Source organism: Paroedura picta, chromosome 1, assembly GCF_049243985.1.
Source record: "Paroedura picta isolate Pp20150507F chromosome 1, Ppicta_v3.0, whole genome shotgun sequence".
NCBI lineage: Eukaryota > Metazoa > Chordata > Lepidosauria > Squamata > Gekkonidae > Paroedura > Paroedura picta.
Genome location: NC_135369.1, coordinates 156,264,010 through 156,290,869, shown reverse-complemented (window position 1 = coordinate 156,290,869; position 26,860 = coordinate 156,264,010). Strand labels below are relative to the sequence as shown.

General features: G+C 45.1%; 1 protein-coding gene across 1 annotated transcript; it reads left to right on the top strand.

Moving 5' to 3' along the window:
• The first annotated feature begins 1,088 nt into the window (after positions 1-1,088).
• On the top strand, positions 1,089-24,387 carry FAM110C (family with sequence similarity 110 member C). Its single transcript, XM_077309600.1, has 2 exons — positions 1,089-2,489; positions 19,266-24,387. The coding sequence occupies exon 1, from the start codon at positions 1,381-1,383 to the stop codon at positions 2,455-2,457; it is 1,077 nt and encodes a 358-aa protein (XP_077165715.1). The 5' UTR covers positions 1,089-1,380; the 3' UTR covers positions 2,458-2,489; positions 19,266-24,387.
• The last annotated feature ends 2,473 nt before the right edge of the window (positions 24,388-26,860 follow it).

Sequence of the window (26,860 nt, the reverse complement as noted above, 5' to 3'; positions counted from 1 at the left end):
GCAAAGAATTCCTGGCCCTGGACTATTAATTATCTGTTCTTGCTTTATTATTTATTCACTTCATTCATACCCCTTATTTCTCCCCAGTGGGGACCCAAAGTGGTAACTGTGCCACTAGCTGCTTAAGGTTTTGCACAGAGACGATGATTCCTACCACTCTCCTCTGTCCAGACCATAGAGAGCCACTGAGCAGATGGCAGGAGGAGTCCTTGGAGTACCAATTATACTTTTACAATCAGATACGGTAGGATAGCCAGGGCTGTAAGATCCCAGCATTACCTGGAGAACCGTGCTGCCTTTGACAGCCTTGGATACTAAGAGACGATGCTTCTCTCTGCCTTCTTCCATTCTGCTCTGACAGGGACCAGTGGGGTGAGGGAGAAAGAAGCGACAACTGTCAAGCTGTTTGAAACAAGCGAGTTCTCCCGACTGCCCCCTGGGGATCTCCAGCAGTGACACAGTAAGGAAAGGGTTCTCGATCCCCAACAGACGCTGGAAGAAACATCCCATCGGCAGTCCTGCCAGCTCTGCATTCTGACAGAGGGCTAATTTTGTACTAACTCGTGGATCTGCAGCTGTTCAGACGCAGCTCGTCAACGTTCGCAACATGTTGGCACTTTGCTCACCGCAGGATTGTGGGATTGGGGCCTGTCCCTTTCCAGTACGATCCTCCTGGTTTTGCGTTAAGCAGGAGCTCAGGCCCATTATGCAACCGTGTGGGATACCTGAAAGGGGGAAAGGTTTCCTGCCTGTGTCCTTGCAGCCTCCTGGTACAGAATGCAGCCTGGGGTTCCCCTGCCCTTCTGCCTAGCAGAGTCTTCCTGGAGTTTCCCTCCCTTCAGCCTCCTGCCAGGGCAGCCTCTGCAGCAGCAAGACTCCTCTGGCATTCCCATCCCCTCCCAGGCTGCTGCGGTAGGAGGAGACAGCAGAAAGCAGATGCTAAACAAACACTCTCATTTGGGCTTGTCCTCGCTGGCAGCAGTGGGGTGTTGATGCTCTGAGCCACTCCTCTCACGTCAATGAGCCCTTCTCCCTCCCCGGTGATGTCAGAGAGGCCTCCGGTGCTCCGCCAGGATTGGCTGGGTCTGGCTGGCAGGGCCGGCTCAGCCGAAAGGTGAATGTGCAAGGAAGCAGCTGTGTGGAGGTGTGAGCCGTCAGAGCGTCTGCGGCTGGCACCGACAGCGGGGCTTCGCTGGAGCACAGGAGCTGTTCCTGCCTTCAGAAACAAAATTTTTTTAAAAGCAGCCCTTTGGCACTCCTCCCTGGATGTCTTCTACCTGAGGAGTCAGGTCGGAGCGGAGGAGGGGGGGAACGGATGTTGCGCAAGCCGGTTTTCCTTTCCCCTGAGCTGTGAGTGAGCTGGGAACACCTGAACCTGCTATGCCCACTGAAATCTCTCGTGCGGTGAGAATGCACGCCCTCTCCGGCTTCCAGCCCTCGCTGACCGTGCGGCTTCTCAACAAGGGTCCCGAATACCTTCGCAAGCAGATGGAGGCCGGCACCCCCGGCCGGAAGAGCGCCGTGGAGAGACTGGCAGCAGATAAGGCCAAGTATGTAAAGAGTCAGCAGGTTGTGAGTGCTAAGCAGGGGCCAGTCTCTGTCCTCAGCTCTGCTTCGGAGAGCAGCTGTGAGAGCAGTTCTGTGGAAAGTAAAAAAGCCAGCAATCACTTGGCTGAGGGGGAAAGCGTGGAACGGGCTAACCCAGGGGTGGACTCTGGCCCGGCTCCTCTCGAACAAGGGCCCCCCATAGCGAGGCGCAGCAGTTCCAAGAGGCAGCTCAGACCAGACTCTTTAGTCATCTACCGCCAGAAATGTGAATTCGTGAGGGGCCAAAGCCATGACAGCAGTCGTGGGAGTTTAGTCAGAAGGTTGTTCCCAGGATCCTTCAAGGAAAAGCAGCTGGTTTCTGAGGTGTCCAAAGCCGTCCTCAAGGAGGACGTTGTGCCCACGACCGAAGGGCCTCTGCTAATCGAAGAGGTGGGCAGTAAGCTTGATGGGCCAGGGCAGGACACAGCCCTGAGCACAAGTCCAGCAACCGTTCTGGCCAGCAGATGTGAGAACGCTTCAAATCGGACTGCGGTGCCTCCTGAAGCGAGGCGGAGGGGTCTGCACCGCTCTCAATCGGACATAACTTCCCGATACTCCAAATCTTTCTCCGAGTTCGACACTTTCTTCAAGTACTGCGGCCTTGAGCCTGAAGTAGTGGAGGACCTTGGGCAAGAGAACTTCTCCGTGGCTTCTGATAACGTCTCTTTCCGGATCCGCAGCATCAGCGTGGCGACGTCAGAAAGCGACTTCACCAGGCACAGCGGGGACGACGGGTTGCTGGAGGAAGAACTCACAGAGCAGGTTCCCACAGGCCTGTCAGTGATTGAACGCAATGCTCGGATAATCAAATGGCTCTACACATGTAAGAAAGCCAAGGAGAACAAAAGCATGCTGCAGGAGTTTGCGTGACGGATGCCCCTCCCGAAATGGGTTGCAGCAAGGTAAGTATCCAAATGTCAGGTTTATATTTTACCTCATGTGGCTTGGAATACATGCAGTAAGATCTCCTCTCCCCCCCCCCCCAGGAGGGCAAAGGAGGACCCAACAACAGGGATAGTCAACCTGTGGTCCTCCAGATGTTCATGGACTACAATTCCCATGAGCCCCTGCCAGCAAATGCTGGCAGGGGCTCATGGGAATTGTAGTCCATGAACATCTGGAGGACCACAGGTTGACTACCCCTGCCCTACAACACGTGGGCACTACTAAGGTGCATAAATGAATGCCATAGAAACTAAACGCCTACAAATCTAAAAGGTAGAGCTGATGGCCACTTTGATAAGAGCAGCTTGACTTCAGAAGTTCTATCCTGAGTTTCGAATTCTGTGCTGAAGAGAGTTACCTGAAAGTCGTTATTACCTCACCAACAGCACACAAACGATGACTTCCCCGAAGGCAGAATCCTAAAACTCTAAGCTGATTTGTAAGAAGTGGTGTGCTTGTCTACAGTGGGATCAAAGCCTCAGGGGAAAGTTCGAGACAATGTTTGTAGTCGGTGTTTACCTGTTGCGTCTCCTGTCTGCAGCCTCCTGCTTGGTAAAAGGGTCTGACTGACACCAGCTCTGTGAACAGAACACCTAGAAATTTGCTCACGCTTTAATTAGACCTCCCTAAGAGAAAGCCACGTCCTGGCTGTTTGAGAGCTGTCTGTTCTGGAACCTTTCCCCTTTCCTTATCTCTCTTCCCTTGGCCTCATGCAGGCACACACAACCAAGAGGTGGTAAATCCAGTGTTTGTCGGTCCTTCTACCACACCTCAGTTTATTTGAAACAGCTCCTCCCATGTGACCTTACTAGTGGATCCTCAGCAGTTCACATTCGCTGGTCTGCTAGGAAGGGGGATTTTCCTTGCTTGTCTGCTCCGTGTACATTATTTTGCTTCTCAGTGGCAGAGGGTAGATGAAGTGGATGCACCTGCACAGAAAGCAAAGTTTGAACATGAGGGCAGCTTATCCACCACGTACTGGTTTAAATGTGTGTGCCACTGACGTCAGGGTGAGGGGAGGAGGTACCCTTGAAATGGGATGAGTTCCTGGTTAAAGTGGCCTAACTTCTGGATGATCCAAAAGTACACTTTCTTGCAATGAGTCTACTTTGCCATCAAGGAGCTTACTTCCAAGAAAATGTGTTTGAACACTGATTCAGTGACGGTTTTGTTACTGCACAGTAAGTCAGCAGTGAGCTTGAAAACAGAAAGGTTTGCATTTTGTTATTTCAGGGTTTAAACCCCGCTTTTCTCTGCAATGAGGGTTCAAAAGCGTTTACGCATCATTCTCCTCTTCCATTTTAACATTGCAACAACCACCTTGTGAGGTAGGTGAGGCTGGTCCAAAGCGACTGGTCCAAGGCCACCCAGCAAGCTTCCATAGCCTAGGTGGGATTTGAACCTGGATCTCTGAAATCTTAGGCCAACCTTTCAATACTTCTTTACTATTGAGAAACCCCAGAAACATTCTCCAGGCTTCAAGAAACCCCAGAAGCAGCACAATCGTGCAGAATGTGGCTGTGTTCACGCCCACCCAGGGCCTTCATTGGCCATTTTGGGAAGGAGTGGGTGGGTCAACATGGCTATAGATGGTCATATCACACAATAAATGTTTAACAAATTGTATATTATTATTATTATTATTATTATTATTATTATTATTATTATTATTATTATTATTATTAATTAGATTTATTCCCCACCACTCCCTTGGCGGGTTGCAACATCCTAAAATCCCCATTAAAACCCCATTAAAACAATAATTACATTCCCAGCATTACCAACATGGCAAGATCGGCAACTCAACTTCCCCCCCTCCCACTACTGGCGGGTGGAGAGGAGGTCCTGATGGTGTTTATACACACATGTCTGTCTGTCTGTCTGTCTGTCTGTCTGTCTGTCTGTCTGTCTGTTGAGAGAGACATAAACTCCCACCCATTCAGGAAACTCTTCCAGGGCTGTCAACAATTCCCAGAGTTTCACAAAACCCTGGCTGAGAAAGCTTGTCCTAGACCAACACACCACAACACCTTCATATTTGTTCATACTGGTATCACTTAATTGAGATCCAAATCAGCCCCTTTGCATGCAAACAGCCATGGTTAATCCATAGGTATGCAGGTGCCCTTAATCATGTGGAAGGATATGAGTCTGATCCAGGAAATACCCAAGGAAGTGATAATCACGGGGGCTGGAAAAAGACAGCTCAAGCCTCACAAATTGTTGCCATCTATCATCACGAGCAGCCCATTTCACACCAACATTATCACACATGACAAGGGTCATGTGAATGGCCAAATTGGGGGAAACTGCCAGGAGGACTGGCTCCTAGTAGCCGAACCGCTGATTCCTCCAAGTAATGAGCCCAAACCAATAGATGTGTAGCCTGAATAAATTTTCATTATAAATAAAGTGATACATTTTCCAAAGTATTAATTCATTTGTTTCTTTTTTGTTATGATTTCACAATTTTAATCAACAAAAGTCCCAAGAGTTCTGTTTTCATATTTTCCATTTCTTAAATATGACCCTTTTGCTTTGGGTTCATTAGGAGGAATGGCTCCTGCATTTCCTCACTGGAACATCAAGGGAAAGGGTCAAGTTATTTTCCTCTGGCTGCTACTTTCTGGCTGTAGACTAAACTAGACAATAGCCTTATCCTTTTCTGTGGTGGCTCCACCTTATGGAAAGAGCTTCCTGAAGAAGTGAAGGGCCACCCTTGGAAGAGTTTAGAATGAGGGGTAAGTGGGGCTACCAACAGTCCTGGGGGAAAATACATTCTCTGTTTAACAGAGGCTTAATGTATGAAAAGGGGTATGGATAGAAATCACACCACCTGGAAAAATAACATCTCCCTGAGCCCCTGTGAAAGATGCAGGTAGTTGACAAACCAAAGGTATTAAGGCTGTTTATTTGCTAGGTCTTCTAACAGCTTTGACTAACCCAGCAATCTGTCTGGAATCACACTGAGAGCCAGGGTGGCATAATGGTTAGGGTATCAGAGTAGAACCTGGGAGACCTTGGCTTGAATTCACACTCTGCCCTGGCCGCTTGCAGGGTGACCTTAGGCCAGGCACACAGTCTCAGCCTAACCTACCTCACAGGATTGTTGCTGTAGGAACATGCAAGATCTGCAGTCTGCATGATTCAAAAGCATAGGAGGCATTGCAGGCAATGTGTAGTTAGCTTATTTAGATCAGGAACTTCCTGATATTTGTCAAATAATCTTCTGATTGGCTCAGTTGGAGATTTGCTATTCCTTTGAGCAAACTCCCTCCCTGTTTGCCTACAAATAAAGAACAGTTAGACAGTCAGATAGGATTCTCTCTCAACAAAGTTGTTTCTCTCCTGAATAAAGCTATTTATTCTTTAAGCAGGTGGTGCTCCACTTTCTTGACTATTTAAACTCTGCCAACAGTTGCGAGGTTAAAATGGAGGAGAGATGGATGTAAGCCTCTGTGGTTTCCCATTGGGAAGAAATGTATATATAATATAATTAAACTGAAGTAAATAAATAAGTGCACTAGCTGACCTTTGACAGCATGGTCTCTTCTTCCTCTCTGTTTGTACCTGCACACTAACAGTGATTGTTGATTGATCACATAGTAAAAGGAGGAAATCATGAGCAAAGTAAGGTTGGTCTCTCTCCTAGAAACCCTGTGTTTGGGAGACTAACTTAACTGCTCCAAAGAAGACCAACATGTAGCCCTGGGTGTAAACTGCACGGAGCTTTTATTCCAATCCCAGGTCGATTCAGTCCCTGCCCTCTACACAGAATGTGATTTCCATTTGGATTTGGGGCGATTTAAAATTTCCTTCTGCAGCAAGAAGGATTGATCCGGAGTGACACTACCTTTATTGTGTGATATCTTAGAGTGCTTTTAACCCTCAATATTTTTCAAATCCGGATTGGGAAAGCAAGCTCCGTGGTAGAGAACCTCTGATAGGCTACACCTGGTCATGTGACAAGCTTGTCTTAAAGGAGAAGCCCCTCATTTCTCTCAACTTGTCGGTCCTGGATTTTTTCTCCCTTTTCTGCCTTCTTCGATCCTCTCTCTCCCCCCTCCAAGAAAAGAAAGAGGCTCCCTCCTTGGCTCCTCTCTCCCCCCCCCTTCAAGAAAAGAAAGAAAGAGGCTTGGCTCCCTCCCCCTTCTGAACTACCCTAACTACGTGCAGAACACTTTTCTGTTTCAATAGGGAGGGGGGGAGAGGAAGACCCGAGTTCAAAGCGATCTGGATTCAACATGATTGACAATGGAATAAACAAAGTAAGTGCAGACTCTGCCCTAGTTCACAAACAGCAGATTTGCCTGCTGCAGCCCACCCTGGAGCTCAGGCAATTGTCTTATTCTGTGTTGTCAATCGCCTTGTGTGATAACAGCTAAGAAGTCTTATTAATTAATTCAAGTGGGTAGCTGCGTTGGTCTGAAGTAGCACAACAAAAACAGAGTCCAGCGGCACCTTTAAGGCCAGCAAAGATTTATTCAAGGTGTGAGCTTTCGCGTGCATGCAATCTTCCTCAGATCTTCCTCAGAGTGCCCGCACTTGAAAGCTCATGCCTCTAATAAATCTTTGTTGGTCTTAAAGGTGCTATTGGACTTTGTTTTTGTTGTCTTATTAATAATGGCCCCCAAACAAATCACCCTTGGAATCCTGGTAGTATGCAGAACTCATGTATATTCCCACTCAGAAGGGATGGGTGACCTGCCTTCTTGTTCCCCTCTCAGGCCACTTTTTGCAGGGAGAAGAGGCGGGGGATGCAGCTGTAAAGGGCAAAATTCCCATGCTGAAGACTTTGCAAGAGCTAACAAGGGGTGGGGAAGGGCAGGGAAATACTGGGAAATCTCTTCCTCCTCCTCCTCCTTCACCTACTTTGCATGATGATGGGCCTCAACTTGTAACATGTACATGAAAAGATGCATTTAAAAGGATCACAACTGAGCCGGGCATAATTTGTAACTCCTTCTGCACAGAACGGAGTGGTGAGAGGCTCCATTTACGATAGTGTTAATCAGAGACCCAACAGCTCCCGTTCCCATTAAAAGAATCCCCTAAGTGCTCCATGGTTATCGGCTGCCTTGCAGTGGTTCCTTTCCGCCTGCCGTCTGTTATCTCATGCAGTTTTTACTACAAGCACTGTTTACGAGCCTCAAATGCAAGCTGCAAAGCAGTGGTTGGATTGAGATTCTTGGATACTTTTAAGGTACTGAAATAGCGTTAGATGAAATCAGGTACAAAATTGTTCTCTAGCACGGCAGGTAAAATAGGCCTATGTTACCTAGCATGGAAAGCAAGACATTCTGTTTCTTTTCTCTCACCTGGCTGTGGCAGTTTACCTCATACGTTAGAAAGCAAATAGCCTAAAATGGAGGATGTCTGGCCAGGGGAGGGTGGGGGGCGGCAGCTATTAAAAAGTGTCCATGTTTGATAGCTTCTGAAAAGGATGATGTGGTTCAGTACACCCAAATGTGCCCTCAATTTCGCCAGTTTTAAATGCCTCAGGCTGGACTACCATGAAGGGTGTTATTTAAAGCGCAGCCAAAGAAGCAAATCTTATTTTTGTTCTTGAGAAAACCTACTTTTCTAGAACCATCCAAGAAGACTCCCACCTCTCTCACAATAAAGACAAATCATGTAGACCCAATTAATAATTGCCCCCTGGCTAGGTTGTCAGCTCCCTGGAGAAAAATATGCCCTGTCCCATTAATAGAACCGTTATTATTTACCAAGCAATACATTTATCTCCATGCCGTGAAAGGTCCATTTCCACATATTTTGAGTTCAAATACTATTTTTCCACATTGCTGCACACTGAACTCATCAGCTGAATGTTACATTAGTCCAGCCTTTCTCAACTGTTTGCCCACTGAGAAACTCCTGAGACACTCTTCAAGCTGTGAGAAACCCCAGAAGTGGCACAATCGTGCAGAATATGGTTGTGTAGATCAGGGGTAGTCAAACTGCGGCCCTCCAGATGTCCATGGACTACAATTCCCACGAGCCCCTGCCAGCATTCGCTGGCAGGGGCTCGTGGGAATTGTAGTCCATGGACATCTGGAGGGCCGCAGTTTGACTACCCCTGGTGTAGATGCTCACTAGGGTTCCCTCTTGTCCCATCATTGGCCATATTGGGGGGGGGCAGGGGGCAGGGGGCGGGTCAACATGACCATATATGTTCCTATCACTTGATAAGTGTTTAACTCCCACCCATTCAGGAAACCCAACCATGGCTGTCAAGAATCCCCAGAGTTTCATGAACCCCTGGTTGAGAAAGGCTGCATTAGTCCCGTTGCTCACTCAGACATCCCCTGCTTATAAGTGAGAGCGCTAAGAGTAAGAGGTTGCTCCTCTCCTCTGCTACCTCCTCTCAACCTCCTTCTGTTGGGCTGAATGAGAGAGAGACTGGCTCCAGGTGAGCCCATGACACTCCATGGCAAAGTGGAGTGTTGTTTGAACTGGTTCCCCTCATGTTCTAGTCCAGCGCATTAACCACCACGTCACACTGGGTTGGATCCTGCAAGCCGCTTGTCCAAGAATCATGGATCATGGATCTTGGATCTTCCCTGTGTTCTTCCATTTCCAGCCCTGAGAAAGTTTATTCTTCGGGTCTCTATAGAGAAATAGTCCAGAGGGTCAATGGGCTGTAGTGAGGAGAAAGCAGGGGGTTAAATCATTCTTTGCTTTGGTCTGTGAGTCTTCAGCAGAGATTGAAAAGACAGAGGGCATATCATCCCCTTCTCACTGCATCTCAGCAGCCCACTTGGTCCGGCAACCTCGGAAATAACCTTCCCCAGAGTTGGGAACGGCTACTGGGGAAAGGGAAAACAAGAAACATCCGTGACTCTCAGTATTTTCCATTGATGGATCACTTGAGCCAACCTAATGGTTGCTTGCATTCTGTGAATTTGCAAAGAATGGGTAAAGTTAGTAAGGAAGGAGTGGTTGTATTGTTAAGATTACCAAGAATCAAACCGCCATTACAGCTAGTAAATTATACAGGCAGAAATAGTACATGTGCAGTCTACGGTTATGTATCTTTACTCTGCTGACTTCAGTGGGACTTCCTCCCAAATAAGTGTGCAGGGGACTGCAGTCTCTGTTCTCTTGAGTCACTTCCCCTCTTTCAGCGCAACCTCATGTGAGAGTACTCCAAAACAAGCTCCCCTGTGCTTAATGGGTCACAGACACGTGCAATAATGACACATCTACTCAAAATGTACCAAGCTATTAACTATAAGCAGAGTATTGTGTTTGAGGGTAAGGATATCTGACAGGTAGCAAAAAGATGTTATGAATATTATAGTGTGATCCCCATTGCCTGTCACCTTTCTCAGCATCTTTGCTTATAAGGTACTCCTGGGATGTGTGCTTGAGAGGAGACAAATGGAAATAGTAACAGGGTCACCATTCATTACTTCCTGTTCCACAATTGGGGATTCACCTGTCCTTTAATTGCCAAACTGGACATATTTATTTCTTTTTATTGTTCTTTCCCATACACACACACAGTTGAACCCAAACAAACAACAACCTTATAAGCTTAGCTTGTTATTCCTGTAAGACCTTTGTATCTGTTTACTGATTTATTACTCACCTTATCAAATTCCTGTTTCATTGAGTCTGAAGGAAGTGTGCATGCACATGAAAGCTTACACCTTGAATAGAACTCTTGGTCTTAAAGGTGCCACTTTGCTCGGCTACTTCAGCAGAGCTGCCCATCTGAATCTATCTTGATTGCTCTGATTTTTCAAAAAAGTAACCCTACAGGAGGTAAGGCTACCCTGCTTCTGTATTGGGGCCTGTTAGCATCCCAAATCCCATGGCACATGGCAGTGGCTCCTTTGTCAGGGAGGAGAGCCACATTCCCATCTTTAGAAAAATATCAAATGCTGGATACCCAACCAGCCTAAGAAGTGGCAGGAGATTACATTTGATTTGTTGCGCTGGGGAAAAGTGACTTCCACTAGACGAGCACATAGCAAAACCAAGGAGGTGCCAGCAAGGCCAGAGAAGCATGCTGACCCAAGTGTAGAATGAAGCCTCCTTGATGCCAAAGATTAGAAAGAAATAATAATAGTTCTCAAAAGAATTTAGTCAGTCGGGCCAAGGTAGTACGACCTTGAAGTAGGACTTCCTCACACTTGACCTTAAAATCTTGTTAAATCCTTTGGTAGGAGCCAGGTTCTCCATTCCTTGGGGGCAGCTACTGCTTCAGGAGCATCAACAATAAAGGCAGCTGTCATGGCGAAACTTCGTTCACATCTGCTTTTGACTCCCAAACCGGCTGTACAGCTTCCTGCTGCAAAGCCAACTTGCATTTGTTTTTGTTTTCTTCCTTTGTGCCCTTTGATCAGCCTATAACAGAGTCATAAATCTCCATGGGTTGAGCGGCGGAAGATGGCGAGTCCTCCATCTCACCCTCTACTAGAGTTGTTAACTGCCTGGAGCAATAATGTCCCGTTGGCTGGCTGGGATGCAATTTACCTGGTATGTTATTTACCTCCATGCCATGAAAAGTTTCGACTGCCCGTTTCTGTATATTAAGCCGCTATTAAAGGGGCAGAACATTTTTCTCAGGAAAGTCCGCAACCTTCCCACCACCGCTTCTAAAAGAAATACCGGGAATATCACTCCAATGTGTTCGGTTTCGTCTTCTCTGTTATTACACCTGAACACATAAAGCTGCCTTATCTGATCATTGGTCCTCCAAGGTCAGTACTGTCTATTCAGATGACAGCTCTCCAAGGTCACAAGCAGAAGTCTTTCACATCACCTACTACCTGATCCTTTTAACTAGAGATTCCTGGCATTGAACCTGGGGCTTTCTGCATGCCAAGCAGATGCTCTACCACTGTGTCATGGGACCCCTCCCAAGGGGAAAGCGTTCCCAGTTCCAACAACTCGGTGGCAAAGGCAATTTCTTTCAATTTTAGCCTATTGTGGTAGAGTGCTGAAGGATGGGGAAGGTTGCCCCATCTAATATTTATTTATCATATAGCTGAGGTGCATCTTTCCTGATGTCCATGGATTACAGTCCCTATGAGCCTCTGCCTGTAGTCCATGGACATCCGGAGAGCCACAGTTTAGCCACCACTGTCATATGGCTTGTGGGTAGTATAGGCAGGAGATCCCAGGATTGTCTGGCAAACCATTTGAAGATGGTTTGCCATTGCCTGCCTCTGCATCATGAGCCCTAGTGTTCCTTGAAGGTCTCCCATCCATCACAGAACTCTCTTATGGCACAGAACTCTCTTAGTACCCAAGGGAGAGCTTAACTTTTGTTTCTCAAAACAGCCACAGCCAGCTCTGCTTAGCTTCCTAGATCTGACGGGATTGGGTTTGCCTCGGCCCAGCTAATAAAAGAGACGGGAGTCATATCCTATATTATTGCATCTGGGAATCTTTTCAGGACCCAACTCCACATTCAGTGGCCAATAGAGGGTTCCGTGTTCCCTACTGACACACAAAGAAAGGGAGGCAGAAGAAGGAAAGCAAGAGAGAAGCAGGAAGAGAGAGTGCCTAATTCTTCCTCTACTTCCAATTTCTCTCCTGCAACTCCAGCTGCTTTCCTCCACTGAATTGGATAATATGTCTCATGCCCACCAGTAACTGGAGCACAGGTAGAATAAGTAGGACACTCTGGAGGGCAGGGTTAAAGCTCCCTCCTCCCACTTGCTGCTTCTTCCTGTGAAACCCTTTTCCCCACTCATACCAGTATGTACAGTGGCATCAAACATAGGGCTGGGGGATTCTGCTGCCAATGACTACAATTGCCAACTCATCTTAGGAGATTCTTGGAGATTTGTGGGTAGTCTTCAGCAGATGTGTGATGTAACTCGGGGGTGTCTTATTTCGCCTAGGTTTTATGGTACACAATACATGCCATCCTCCAGAGTTATCATTTTCTCCAGGAGAACTGGTCTCTGTAGCCTAGTTCTTTCTTGACGACTTGTCCTCTTATTTGATCTTCATCCTCTTTGGGGCCCTTTAAAAATAACTGGTGCAAATGTTCTCTTTCGGGGTTGAGAGGATGAGCCTCTTTTGCCCTGTTGTCCTCCAGCTTAAATAGCAGGGGTATGTAAAATGAGATTTGTGTGTGTGTGTGTGTGTTTGGGAGAGAGGGAGGGGAGGGGGTTGGGAAACCAATAGGTAATTGGGGGAAGGGGAAGGAAGTCTGTGCGTGTGCACATGTGAGTGTGTTTGCGAGTGGATTTGTGAGTGAGGGAGGTGGTAGAACCAAGGAAGAGGTTTGGAAACCAACGAGGTAAGAGTAAAATGGGAGGGGGGAAGGGAAGGGAGTCTCTGTGTGTATGTGTGTTTGTGAGGGAGGGAGGGAAGGGGCCTTGACCAAGTAACCCAAGAACAGCTACGTGTTCTACATCCCCTCTGAGAGTCAGACTGTCAGTAGAATTTTTCTATCCTGTGGTAAAAATGTTTTTTCATGTGCCTGCCAGCACACATGGCATAATTCTGAGTGCCACAAACAAACTCCCCTAAAAGTAAAAGCACACTGACTTTGCTATTAAGGTTTTGATACAAAGCTCAGAAAACCACAGGCACAACAGTTTAGCCAAATGATCTTTGCTAACCTAAGCAGGCAAACCACTCCAATAAAAATGCACCATCCTGTCTTTACATAATTGATTAGTCAGTGGATGAGCCATTTTGGGAGACAAAGGAGCGTGGGACACCTGCAGGCCTGAATGGCTGGCAGAGTCTTGCCATTCAAGGAACTTCCTGCCATGAAGCAACACATCCTGACTCTGGGCAAATACTGGCTCTTGTCCCAAGAGCAAACAGAGATGACTGTGCTTGTGAACAGCTTTAGCAGGCCCTTCAGTTTTTAAAACAACAGCAGACAAGTTCCTTGTTGAGGCTCAGAACACTTTAAGAAAGCAAATGTCCCCCACAGAAGCAGAGCCAAAGAAGAAGACAGAAACGGACCCCATTTTCACTCCAAGGCTCACAACGTGGGTTGATTCTCAATCTTCTTTCTACTCCACTCCCAGCAAAGTACATATTGCTCAAGTTTCTTCTCTGGCTGCAGTACAAGGTGCTCCTGCCCTGCCCTGCCTTGGCTGTTGAAAGAGGGCATGTCAGGAAAAAATGGCAGAAATTGTTTTTCTTCTTTAAAAAAATATTTAAAAGTTATTTAAATATTTGATAGTATTAAGATATCAAAAATGCTGCCTAGTGCAGAATAGTTACCATTCAAAAGCATGTAGCAACATTGATAAAGGATAGGCCAGAGAGCCAGTGTGGTGTAGTAGCTCAGAGTGGCAGCCTCTAATCTGGAGAATGTTTGATTCCCCACTCCCCCACAACAAGCCACCTGGGTGACTTTGGGCCAATCTCAGTTCTGTCACAGCTGTTCTTGCAGAGCAGTTCTGTCAGAGCTTTCAGCCTTACCTATATCACAGATTCTGTTGGGAGGAGAGGAAAGAAAGGTGATTGTAAATCCCTTTGAGACTCCTTCACGTAGTGAAAATTGGGGTGTAAAAACCAACTCTACTTCTTCATGTTGGTGCGGGGGGGGGGGGGGAATAGAAGGACATTGACATTTGGTTCCATGATCACCCATTGAGGTACCTTGATGCTACAGCCAATGTCCAACCAACCTAAGCCTGGTCATTCTGATCTAAGTCCTTGTTACAATGGGACTTCCTCTTTGACATGTGTAGCCTTAAGTTTTAGGAATCCGGTGGATCTGACACCTGGAAAACTATTGCCTGTGAACAGATGCGGGTATGCATACATAACAAAGCTGCTAAAAAGGCATCTCTGATATCTCTCCAAAACAAACTAAGAACTGTCTCGATTAAATAGTTCTAGTATGGTATGGTGGTTAGAATTAGAACCTGGGACACTTTCCTTCAAGGTGCTCTTCTGCCACGAAGCTCACTGGGTAACCTCAGTCACATCTTTTCCACATGAATAACCACATTAGGTTGTTCTGAAGATAAAAATGAAGGGGGGGGGAATATGTATACCACCCAGAGCTTGGGTAGACTGTAGACAGACTGAGTAGACAGACCGATAATAGACCCACAAGCAGAAGCAGCATCCAAATTGGACTTTGTTAACTTGGGCAACAAAACTTCTGAATGAGCCTGGCCTCCGTTTTGTGAAGACGCCCTTACATGGCCCAGTGTTTCCAGCGATGTCAGTGGAACGGCTTAAGTTTGTAAAATGGTGCGCAGCTCATGCAATATAATGAGTTTGTCCCAATTTCAGGAGGCGAGCTGCTGGGAGTGATACAGTTTTTTCCGTAACGGATCCAAGTGCAAAATGAAATGAGAGCTCTTTCAGTGTTATGATAAACCATGTTTGCATTCCTTTGTGAGAGCCACTCCACCTCCAGCGGTATCAATGAATCAAATGGCAGAGGGAAGAAACAGCGGCCTTTTTTCCCTCACCGAATATTTACAGCACATGGTTCAATACATGGCTCAAGGCATTAGAATGACCCCAGGGTTCTGATAAATGAATGTACACAGAAAATGGAAAACATTGACTTTGCTAAATTGTCTTTTAGATAACAGGAGCAGGATATGAAGGGATATGAACCCACATGAACTGTCCCCTTTCCAACATCTCTAGTATTACGGGTATGTGGCCTCTAAACATGAGGGAAGCACTCATCCATCATGGCTAATAGCCACAGGTTGATCTATTGACACAATGAACCAGGGTAGGCTTTTCAACTAGTTTGACTGGTTAAAATTGTTGGCAGAGTTTGAATATGCAGAGAGGGCAGAGCACCAGGCTGCTTAAAGAGCAAAATAGTTTCTATTGATGAAGAGAAGCAACTATGTATAGTTAGAGAGAAAGAAACCTAGCTATATAGCCAGCTGTTGTCTGCACTCATTCTGTTCTGGTGGCAAGCAGAGAAGAAGAGTTTTCAAGAAGCAGGAAGTCTCCTGTTGCGCCAGTCAGGACACTGGAGGAGATAATCCGCAAATCATCTGGAAGTAACTGTTCTACCTATGCTAAATATACATCTCCAATGCCCCCTACAGGAAACTCATTATCTTCTGCTCAGTTATGCACACTGCAGATCTTACAGAGTCCAACCAAAACTAAACCTGTGCTACATCTGCACAAATCAGCTGCCCTGAAGCATAAATATAACCTACCATTTATTTAATGGTGACTTATTACAATTAGGTGGATCCAACCATTCTCCAAGGCATGTTTATCCAGCCTAGGGAGACTAGTTTCAACTTAAATGGCTCTTCTTCCACAAGAGCCATTTAACTTGGAAGCAGGCTTCAAACTTTGCTCAGTGGAGTTTTATGGCAAGATAGTTACCTATATTATCTTGCTAAACAATGAGAAGAAATTTACCATTCCATTACTTCCCTTGAATTCTGATCAGATCTGAATGTTTGCAAAAGAATTCACCAGTGGGAGAAAAGTTACATGCTGGTAGCTGAATTTCCAAGCATTTATACACATCTTTTGCTTTTTAACAAATATTTATTTTTCTCATTGCTAGGTTGTAATTACTGATGGTGAGTTGGCTATGGCTACATGTATATTGATTCTGATATTCCAAAGCTTTTGACAATTGTGTTTTTTTGAGGTTAGAGCTGAAATGTCATTTTTGTGTTTTTGTGTTGTACCCTGCCCTGTATGTCTATCTTATAGACAAGGGAGCAGAATACATAGATATAAGGGACCATTGGGTATATGTTTTTCTGTATTCATCTATTAGGAGTGAGTGATGCTTTTTTCCTACAAGGGCTTTGTGAAGCATTTGGAAAGGCACAGGCATCTTACAAGGCAGATTTCACTATGATAAATGCTATAGCAGTTAGAATGGATTGGAGGCCAAAGCTGCTATTCAGCTCGCAACATGGAAGTAAGGGTTATTTTGTCAGTGAAGGATGAAAAAGTTATTTCTCTTTCCCCCCCCCCTCCCATTACCCCTGCCTATTGTCAATCTCTGCTTCTCCTCCCACAATATTCATGAAGGTCCTTGAGCAGAATTTTAATAAGCTAAGAGTGAAGGGGAAACGAGAAGATCCTGCTACAACAGTTCTCTCCACCAACAGCATTCTAGGCCCAAGCCAGTGGCCCTAGCGAGCAGCACCAGAAGCACAATCTTCCGGGGTTCAATCCCTGGTATCTCCAGTTCAAAGATCTGGCAGTAGATTATGTGTAAGACCTTAGAGCAGGGGTAGTCAACCTGTGGTCCTCCAGATGTCCTCCAGCAAACGCTGGCAGGGGCTCATGGGAATTGTAGTTCATGACTATCTGGAGGACCACAGGTTGACTACCCCTGCCTGAGAGCGCGCTTTCTCAACCAAGATTTTGTGAAACCCTGGAAAGGTTCCTGTCATGGATGGGTATTAATTATTTTTATTAGATTTATTGGGTGATATGACCTCTCCCCTTCCCAGCCCCTCTCAAAGTGGCCAATGATGGGCCTGGAGGTGGAGGGAAGGGGAGGGGCGTAGGGTGGGTGTGTACATAGCTATGCATCCAAACCATATTCTGCATCATTGTGCCACTTCTGGGGTTTCTCAAAGACTGAAAGATGTTTCAGGGGTTTCTCAATGGTAAAATAGTTGAGAAAGACTGCCTTAGAGAGCCACTGCCGGCCTGAGTCGACAATACTGGCTTTAATGGACCAAGGGTCTGATCCTGCATGAGATAGTTTCATGTCTTCATGTGGAATGCAGTCCCTAAGTGCTGAAAATCCTGCTCCATCCCACCCACACCGATGCAAGAGCGCTTGTACCGAGCAGTTCCTCCCAACCACTCTTCTGTCCTCATTTCTCCTTGACAGCAGTTATCCCCAGTCAATCTGTGGGGACTGCCCTGAGGTTGTCAGCTTTCTGTTTGGGGTCAGCCTGGCTTCATACTGTTTTTCAGCACTGTCCTTAACCTGGTTGTGGTTCAGGTTGTCCTGTTTGTTGTCTAAACATTGGCTAAAGGGGAAATAAATAAATACATAAAATGCAGCCGAGCAACAGGAGACACATTTGGCTCCTTTTGCCTTTTGAGTACATGTTTGAAGACTGGATTGGTTGACCCTGGATGGGTGAGGATTTGAGGGTGGGGAAAAATGCACTTCCTGGTTTGTCTTCCCTTGTTGGCTGCTTGATGGAACTTTGGGCACAGTGACCACCATGGCTGACAGATTTTCTTGTGCCTCACTGAAAAAGAAAAGCGATGAGCAAGTATGTGTGGGTGGGTGTTGACTTCCTGAGAGATTTTATTATTTTTTTTTTTACAAAGCTCTGAGCTTTTAATGGGTCATAAGCTGAGCCATGAATCTTTTATATTCCTGGTTCAATTTTTCATGGGCTTCTATTATGATGGGTAAAACAGTACATGAATAAATAAAATGGATACTGACAACACTGGAAACCTACTTAGTTCAAGACGAGGATAATTAAGGAAACTGTTGAAAAGATAATGTAAGCTCTAACCATGCTGGATACATAGTCCTGGGTACAACCTGGCCAAGAGCTTCACTTGCAGCTCTAATTCCAGCATTAGCAGAGTGCAAACGTGGAGATTTTGTGAGTCGAAAGCACAACCATATTGGGGATTTCTCATAATACAGTAGTCTGTAGGCTTCCCAAGGCCATTGTTCCTTTCCCCACCTGTTGGAGATGGCAGGTAGAGGGGAAGAAGTACAAAGATTTGAAGGAGGCACTTCTGTAGATCACCCTGGCCTCAACCATAGGCCTGGTGGGAGAACACCACCTTCAGGAATATAATAGCTTGCAGAACTCTAATAGCATGGTTAGATTTTATTTGTTTGTTTGTTTGTTTGTTTGATTTCTATACCGCCCTTCCATATGGCTCAGGGTGGTTTACATACAACTTCATAGGGGGATACATGGAATAAGTCAACATACAAGATAGTCAATATACAACAATGACAATCCAACAGTGGTTCTAAACAACACAACTTCAGTGATCCCAATAATAACAACATAACAAGAACAGAAACTTAGCTAAACCCCCCAAAGAGGTCAGACTGCTTCAGGCCATGGAGGGGATGTCTGAGGGGGGATGCCTGGTGGAGGAGCTTCCTTTTGCAGGCCCTGCAGAACTGACTGTATATCTTAACTGATATTTTACATAGGAAATAAAAGTGGTAGAGGATTGGTTTAGGACAGAGACAGAATTTATACTGAGATAAATCTATAAAACATGTTAGGGAAGATGTACCCCCTGTACTCTTCAACTACTCAGCAACATTTTGGAAGTTTCCTAGCACTTGTCTCCTGGACATAAGGAGCTTCTTTCAGCAAACAGTGGTGTTTCTGAGAGCCACAGTGGTATAATGATGACACTGGTCAGGCAAGGACTGTGGAGAATTGGGTTCAGGTTCCCACCCTATCATGATGCTCACGTGCATCGGTCACCTTTTCTCAGGCTAACCCACCTCACAGAGTTCTTTTGAGGATACAATGGAGGAGGCCTGTCGCCTTGAACTCCTTTGAGGAAAGTGGGATAAAAATGTGATGATGATGTTGCATGAAGTATGTGGTATAAAACACATGTTTCTAATGTAAGGTCCTCTTGTGCAAAACCATGAAGGGTCTGTTTGACACTGGGTGTGGTCTTAGTCCTAAATGTCATTGAAATCTAGTGATCTCAGTGAGCCCTAAAAATTACTTCCCAAATGCCCACTATCAACTTGAATAAAATGTATTCCTTAGTGGTAGTATAAAGTGCTACACTTTAATATGTTTTCCCTCTTTTCCTAGAACTGAATTATTCTTTGAACTCAGAACATGGATTTGTAGAGCCACTTCTACCATTCTTCCTCAGCTGCGTAATTGTGTCCTGCAACCCATCAACGCTACGTTTGACTGAAAGACAACCTGAATCTGGGGAGTCAGAAATAGCTTCTGGAAATGAAGGAACAACCCTTCTGAAATCTGTAGATCTGCAAGTCATTGCCCCATAACAACATCACGAGTTTACCGAAGGCTGCAGTACTGTTTGGTTCATGCACAATGGCATTTCTGATTAAGAGTCTTCCAGCAAAACAGAAACCTTGTCATCATAATTACCCCCAAGTGCTGCTTCCTAGAAGATGATTTCCCATATGAATATCACTGACATAAGAAGACGAATTCAACGTCCCCCTTGTATGGCAAATACATGAGGCAGTTCTGCTGGGTGCTGGGAAGTTGCAATCAGCAGAGATCTCCCAAGCACCTATGCAGAGCAACAGACAGATGTGTATCACTGTTTCAAGTTATTGATGTGTGTATGGTTTTCCAACTTTACACTGCAATTGCGTTCGGACTGAACAAAAAACAATGCTTTATGTTGTTCACTCTGGCCAGTGTGTCGAACCAAGAATCATCTTGCAGACAAGCATCTCAGTTCTGTTTTGCCTCAACAAATGATGGTTTCGTTATCTTTTCTCTGGCTGCTCATCTCTGTAGGCGGGTAGTCTACAAGGGCAGCACCAGGAAACCAGCCAAGAGGAAGCTGGACTATCCATGCCCATACATCACACAAAGCCAAAGTCATGACTAACAATGGTTAATACACTAGTTTCAGGGTTTTGGATCAGGGTATGATGGAACTTAGTAATGCAGCGTCTAGGTTCAAGGTTCAATCCACAGCTGGAGAATGTAAAGGACAAGTTGGTGGGTGAGCTCAATCTGAGACTGTGTAGAGCTGCTGGCAGTCTGTGCAGGTGACCTAGGGGTCTGAATTCGTACAAGGCAAATTCATGTCCATGTGTTTAGCTAACAGTATTAAGCAGAGTGCCCTAGTTCACGTGACCACACCAGAGTGGGTTTGATTTGCTCAATTTTGTGATGCTCTAAACCAGCCTTTTCCAACTTTTTATCCATTGAGACACCCCTGAAACATTCTTCAGGCTTTGAGAAACCCCAGAAGTGGCACAATCGTGCAGAATATGGTTGGGAAGCATAGCTGTTTAAATGACCACCCAAGGGCCCTCCCCTTCCCACCCCCTCCAGGCCCATCACTGGCCATTTGGGAGGAGGGTGAGTCACAATGACCATATATGGTCATATCACCTGATATGACCTACCCAATATATTAAAATTAATTGACTCCCACCCATTCAGGAAACTCCTCTAGGACAATCAAGAAACCCTAGGGTTTCATGAAACCCTGGTTGAGAAAGCCAGGCTCCAAACCCAAACTGAGCCTTTGTGTGAAGTAGCCATGAAGTTAGAACACAGTATACCAAATCACCTGCCTAGGATTCTAGTATAAATCTGTTTTCTAATCCTGTTAAATGCTTTTCTGGAATAGAGGGTTCATCCATTCTTTCTAGATCATAATATAAGTGCTGTTTTTAAGAGAAATGTAAACCCTTTTGTGTTCCAACAATTTTTTTTTTGCATTTTATGAAGCATTATCTTCAGTTTTATTATATTTTGGATAAAAGTTAGGCAACAACAGAAATACAGGAGCATGGACAAGGCCCTAGCTAACAGCCTCCCCCCGCCCCTTTCTTGCACTTTCCTAAAAGTCATTCTAGAAACTTGTGAGACTCTCCAGTAAGAACTGGGGATGCATGGGAATGCAGCCAAAAGAGAGAATTAGCAGTCTCCTCCCCGTGTGTTTGTTGATGCTCTGGGTTCTTTGGATCCCAGCCATAGCCTTGGCACAATCTGAAGTGATGCTGCAGACACAATGGAGCTGCTCCGTATTTGAAAAGGCCATTGCTTTCTTTTATAGGACTGCTGGGATGCAAAGTAAAATGTGTGGTCTAGACAGGCCTGCAGGCACACAGCTGTCTGGAGTGGTTAACAGCATCAGTGCAAAGATGGCTTCTGACTCGGGTTTTCCAAACGGGGTATGCTTCTCTACCTCTTGGGAGCGGCTCTCATTTCTGCAACAGCAAGCAAGCAAAAACATGTCTTTCCCTGTTATTTCATACACACATGACTTTTTCTGCACTGGCACTTCCAAATGCCACGAGAATCTGCAGCGTGTATTTCACTGTTGGGGGTTTGGGAGCACTGACATTTGAGCAAATGTTTTAAAAATTGAACACCTTTAATATCCAAACTCACAGTCCTCAAAAGGGCTGGACTGAGGCCACAATGCGAAATATGCTCTGTGGGATTTTCTTCACAGTATCCACATTTAGGATTGCACTGCCCGTCAAGTCATTCTTCTCTTTTGCAAAGTGTGATTGTTACCAAGATGTATTTTTCATTAAAAATTAGACAACAAAACATTGCAGAATGGATAGGGCTTTTGCTCTTTCCATATGCAGTAGAATTTCAGGCTATATCAATTCACAATAATAATTAACAAAATCCCCTGCTGGACATTCCTGAGATGGTGCCAGCCAGTCAGAAATGGCATGCTTGAACTGAAATGGTAGCAAAAAGCTCATTCTATGTGGTTTAGTTATGCCAGGACAACTCTTACTTTGCTCTAATGATTCCTAATTTTTTTGTTAATGAAATACTAAAGCAAGCTTTGAGGATTGGAGACCATTTTGGGTTGTGGCTGCCAGATGTAAGAAGGTCTTTGACTGGAAAAGATAGCTGCTAATGTCCAAAGAACAAAGCTCCATAAAATATATATTCTTATTTGCTGCCAATATACCACAGCTCCAAAGAATCGTACTTACTCCAGCAGCTGTACGGTTCGAGGATCAATCCTACACAGTCTATTCCAAAGTAACACCCATGTAATTCATTGGGACTTACTTCCAGGAAATTGTTTTTGGAATATCAGATTCCCATCAGAACGCTATTTATCCCTCAAGATTCTACTATATGCTGTATTCATTTTCTGCTGGTTTGTGTTCATGAAGATGTTTGGCATAGTAGAGCAAAAAACTCTTCTGCTGAAAACTGAAAAGATGACTGGGGTAGCCCCCTGGTTTTGTTGTTTTGTACAGCCCAGCACTGCTCTCAGCAGAGGAACACGGGAATTCCTTGGCCCTTTTAAGAACAGTCCCACAATGAGCTCTTTCCAGTTACTTGCTATGTTGCACCAAAGAAGCAGCTAGACCATTTCCATATGGAGGGCTAAAATGCAAGTGGCCTCCTGCTTCCAAATATGAAGAAAAAGAAGAAGAGTTGGTTCTTATATGCCGCTTTCCCCTACCCGAAGGAGGCTCAAAGAGGCTTACAGTCGCCTTCCCTTTCCTCTCCCCACAACAGACACCCTGTGGGGTGGGTGAGGCTGAGAGAGCGCTGATATCACTGCTCAGTCAGAACAGTTTTATCAGTGCCGTGAAGAGCCCAAGGTCACCCAGCTGGCTGCATGTGGGGGAGCGCAGAATCGAACCTGGCATGCCAGATTAGAAGTCCGCACTCCTAACCACTACACCAAACTGGCTCTGGGATGGTAAACCTCACATTTGCAGCCCTCCTCCCAGAGATCTCCTCCCACATTTTCTCTCTGCCCCTTCATGGCCTTTTGCCTCCTGACGAGGCTGTAAGGGAAAGCAAAACAAAGTTCTCCTCCCCCCACCACCACCGCTCCTTAGGCTTGTCAATCACAGCAAGCCACCAATCACAGCACATCAGTTCTCTTGTGGACTGAAACTTTCTTCCCTGCCCCCCATGCCCCAACATTACTTTTTAAATAGGTATTTCCACATTGTGGTGCAATAATGCCACAACAAAGATGTATTTTAATACAAAAGTAACACTTTTGTGTTGCTATGGAGAAATGGCAGAATGATACAGCATCCCCCCCCCCCCCAACCTTTTGGGATTCTTGGTGTTTTGGACTCTATTTATGTCTGGGTGGATTTGTGAGAGGTTGATCATGGTAACTTTGCAGAAGATTTTATTTTACCCTTGACAATGTAGCTTTGCTGACACACATTTCTCCTTCCATACAGGCTTGCCTCTGGTAGCTCACTGATGGGGTGGGAGACAAAAGGTGTCTAATTGACTTTTTGTGATTTCCCTCATCCCGAGGCTAATCTGGGCAAAATGCAAGCCAGCCCCTGGACAGTCTTGGAAAGCAGGCGACATCATATGGAAGGGGCTCTAGAACCCACCAGCAACCAGAGGCTGTCCAGGGGCAGATTCCTCATGTGGACACAGTCCTAGCCTTACTGAAATAATGAAAGTGAAATAAGTACCCGATGACCTCTTCTCTGTCTTTTTAACCCTGTCATATGTGTGTGTTAAAGAAAGGGATCAAGTGTGTTAATTTAGAAGGATTTGTTTTAATGACAGAAGTCCACTCCAACAATCCTTGGATCTCTTCCTGATTCAAAGGGTCTACTAGGCACACAGAGTACACATGATATTTCAGTGGAAGAGATTAATCAGCACAAGCACTCTGTTAAGTGCACAGATCAGCTCCTGATGCTAAAATGGGTGGGGACTCACATGTCTACAGGAGCTCTTTATGTGCATCAGAAGACATGAGGATTTCTTGATCTGTTTGTGATATTGCAATGAGGAAATATATTTTATTTTTTAATTTATTCCAGTGTTAGAAAGCTAAAACCAGTGCCTGAAGTGCTAGTTAATTTCTGTAAGTAAAAAAAAAATTATCTTCATTAGTCAATAGATATATATTGTCCTCAGTTTCTACAGTTTATTTTGTCTTTGATGTTCTGATATTATTATGTGTCATGCAAGATGGTCTTTATATATGAGTGTGTTTTAAAAATAATTGCTCTTTCCAAGTGGCCGATACTTAAATGTTTTATTTTTAACTGTATTGTTCTACCTTGTACTTGGAGCTTGGAAGTTGTGAAACAAATATATTCTCTTTCCTTATAGTAAATATTGTTACATTGTCATCACTGATTCCTACTCTGAACCAAATCCTACTAATGTGGTAAGAGGTCACCCAATGGCGTGGTGATTTTTAAAAGTTTCTGTCAAGTATCCATGAACTTATTTCCATTCTTTGCAGATCTCTGTGCAGTTAAATCATGTTTGGTTTTAGTGAAAAGTTAATGCTGTGAAACCTTTTCTCAAACTTAATGGAATCAGCCTGCCTCTCTCCTATAAATTGCATTTTACAAACAGTAAATAGGACAGGACAGTTGCTTTCTTCTTCTCACAGTCTGTGAAGTCCCTTGATAAGCAGCTCCAGAAAGTGGGGGTCCCTCAGGAACATGGGGAGGCAGTGAGACGAAGGATCTTGCTATGGCATGGATCAGGGCCTGGAGGGACCGAAAACAGTCCCACAGGGCCTGTAAGACGGGTGTTCCGCCAGACCTATGGCTGAGGTCTACAGAACGCCATCAATAGCTGGCCTCCTTACATACATACAAAAGCAACAATAGCACTCAACCCCCCTCTCCCCCATCAGAGTGAAGGCCATGTGCTCTTATGATTTTAATGTAAATTTGATTTTAATATTTAGCATGTTTTTTGTTTTATTGCTTGAGCTACCGTAAGCCTCCCTCAGGGAATCACGTCATGCAAATAGGAAAATAAAGATATAAAGGACGGGGAGTCGCAGAAATATGCTCTCATCCTTGCATAACTACCTGCTCCATTTGTGAAGCAACTGCACAATAACATCACTGTGTTCTGTAGTGTCTCCTAACCCTCTACCAGCAAGGAAAAGACACTGGAGACTGCAGAGAGAAGGGAGGGTGGTTCTCTTAACACTTTTGTAGGATCCAACCCTTTATAAATGTGTATTATATACACATATATAATACATAATATGCATGAATGAAAGTGTGAATGTGGCAAACCAATATTGTAAATGTTTACACCCTAGAGCAGGGGTGGCCAAACTGTGGCTCTCCAGATGTTCATGGACTATAATTCCCAAGAACCCCTGCTGCTGGCAGGGGCTCATTGGAATAGTAATTTATGGACATCTGGACTTATTATGCACACGTTGGATAATGCACTTTTGACGTACATTAGAAGCAGATTATCCTGTTCTGCACAGGAAAATCCAGCTGCAAAAGCACATTGAAAGTGCATTACCCAGTGTATGCATACTAAGCCCTGGAGAGCCACAGTTTGGCCACCCCTGCCATAGAGGCATGTTTGTGAGGGACCTGTGGAATTGCCTGTGCCTTCTTGAATCATAAAAAGCTCACAATGATGCATGCTTTCAGAATCCAGAGTTGCAGCTGAACTGGTAATCTCTCGTGAACTGTTGGCAAATAAAACAAAGGGAAAGAAGAAACTACAAGAAGTCAGTTAAACCATGTGCTAGTTAACTTCTAATGAATAATTTAAAAAGTGCTAAGTGTTATAAAAGCATGCAGCTGACCTTGCTGAGATAGGTTAACACAGGAATAAATCCAAGGTAATACACGTTTTTTCAAATGTCCTTCGCTAATTTCTCTTACGTTAATTGCTTTGTTGTCAATTTGTATCTTGGTTTCTCACAATGTCATTGACTATGAAACTGGCCCTATTTTCGTTTAGTCCAGGAACGAAAAGTACACAGTGCTAAATCTGTGGGTTCAGAGAACAGGACACCAGGAGTCCATTTCAGCTCTTTCTTGATCCCACCTCTAAGGTAGAGAGGACCGAAACTGAACTGAGGAAATCTCCACAAACACCCCAAATATATACAAGAGACAGTAGGAGATTCCCACCAATGCATGCTATAGGTCAGTTTCAGTAGCAGTCAGGACCCAGCCCCAAGTTGGCCAACCATAATAGCAGAATTACAATCCTGCCTTGGACCTCAAACTCAGTCCTTGGCAGGTCTACAGACACAATACATGGAGCAAGTCATTCCCCCCATCACCCCCACTATAAAAATGCATGAAGTAGATAGTATGTTACAGAGAGGTCCAAGCAGAAAGTACCTTTTGTTCTGAAAAAGCACTGCCTGGTGAGGCTTACAAAGAGTTCTTAGCAGAATAGGATTCTTCATAACTGCTGGAAAACAGATTAATATCCATTATTTCTGAGTTGCTACCGACATAGTCCCCACTTTTGCATGAAAGCATGGGAGATAATTAGACTGGATTAATGGCTGTTGCACACACTTGTATTATAACTACTGGATATTTGTACCTTATTTCTGCACTGTGCTGGCAGATGTAATATCAGTAAGGAGCTGGTACAAATTCCAACTTTATTACCAGGTACTGAAATTTGCAGTAGAAGCACCAGGTGTGATTATGACCCATAGTGTACAATTTAAACAGTCATATGCAGGAGCCTGTAAGGTAAAGGTAAAGGTATCCCCTGTGCAAGCACCGAGTCATGTCTGACCCTTGGGGTGACGCCCTCTAGCGTTTTCATGGCAGACTCAATACGGGGTGGTTTGCCAGTGCCTTCCCCAGTCATGACCGTTTACCCCCCAGCAGCAAGCTGGGTACTCATTTTACCGACCTCGGAAGGATGGAAGGCTGAGTCAACCTTGAGCCGGCTGCTGGGATCGAACT

Bases quoted from the DNA above. Each gene is read 5' to 3' on its own strand.
- FAM110C (XM_077309600.1), top strand. From the start codon at position 1,381: ATGCCCACTGAAATCTCTCGTGCGGTGAGAATGCACGCCCTCTCCGGC.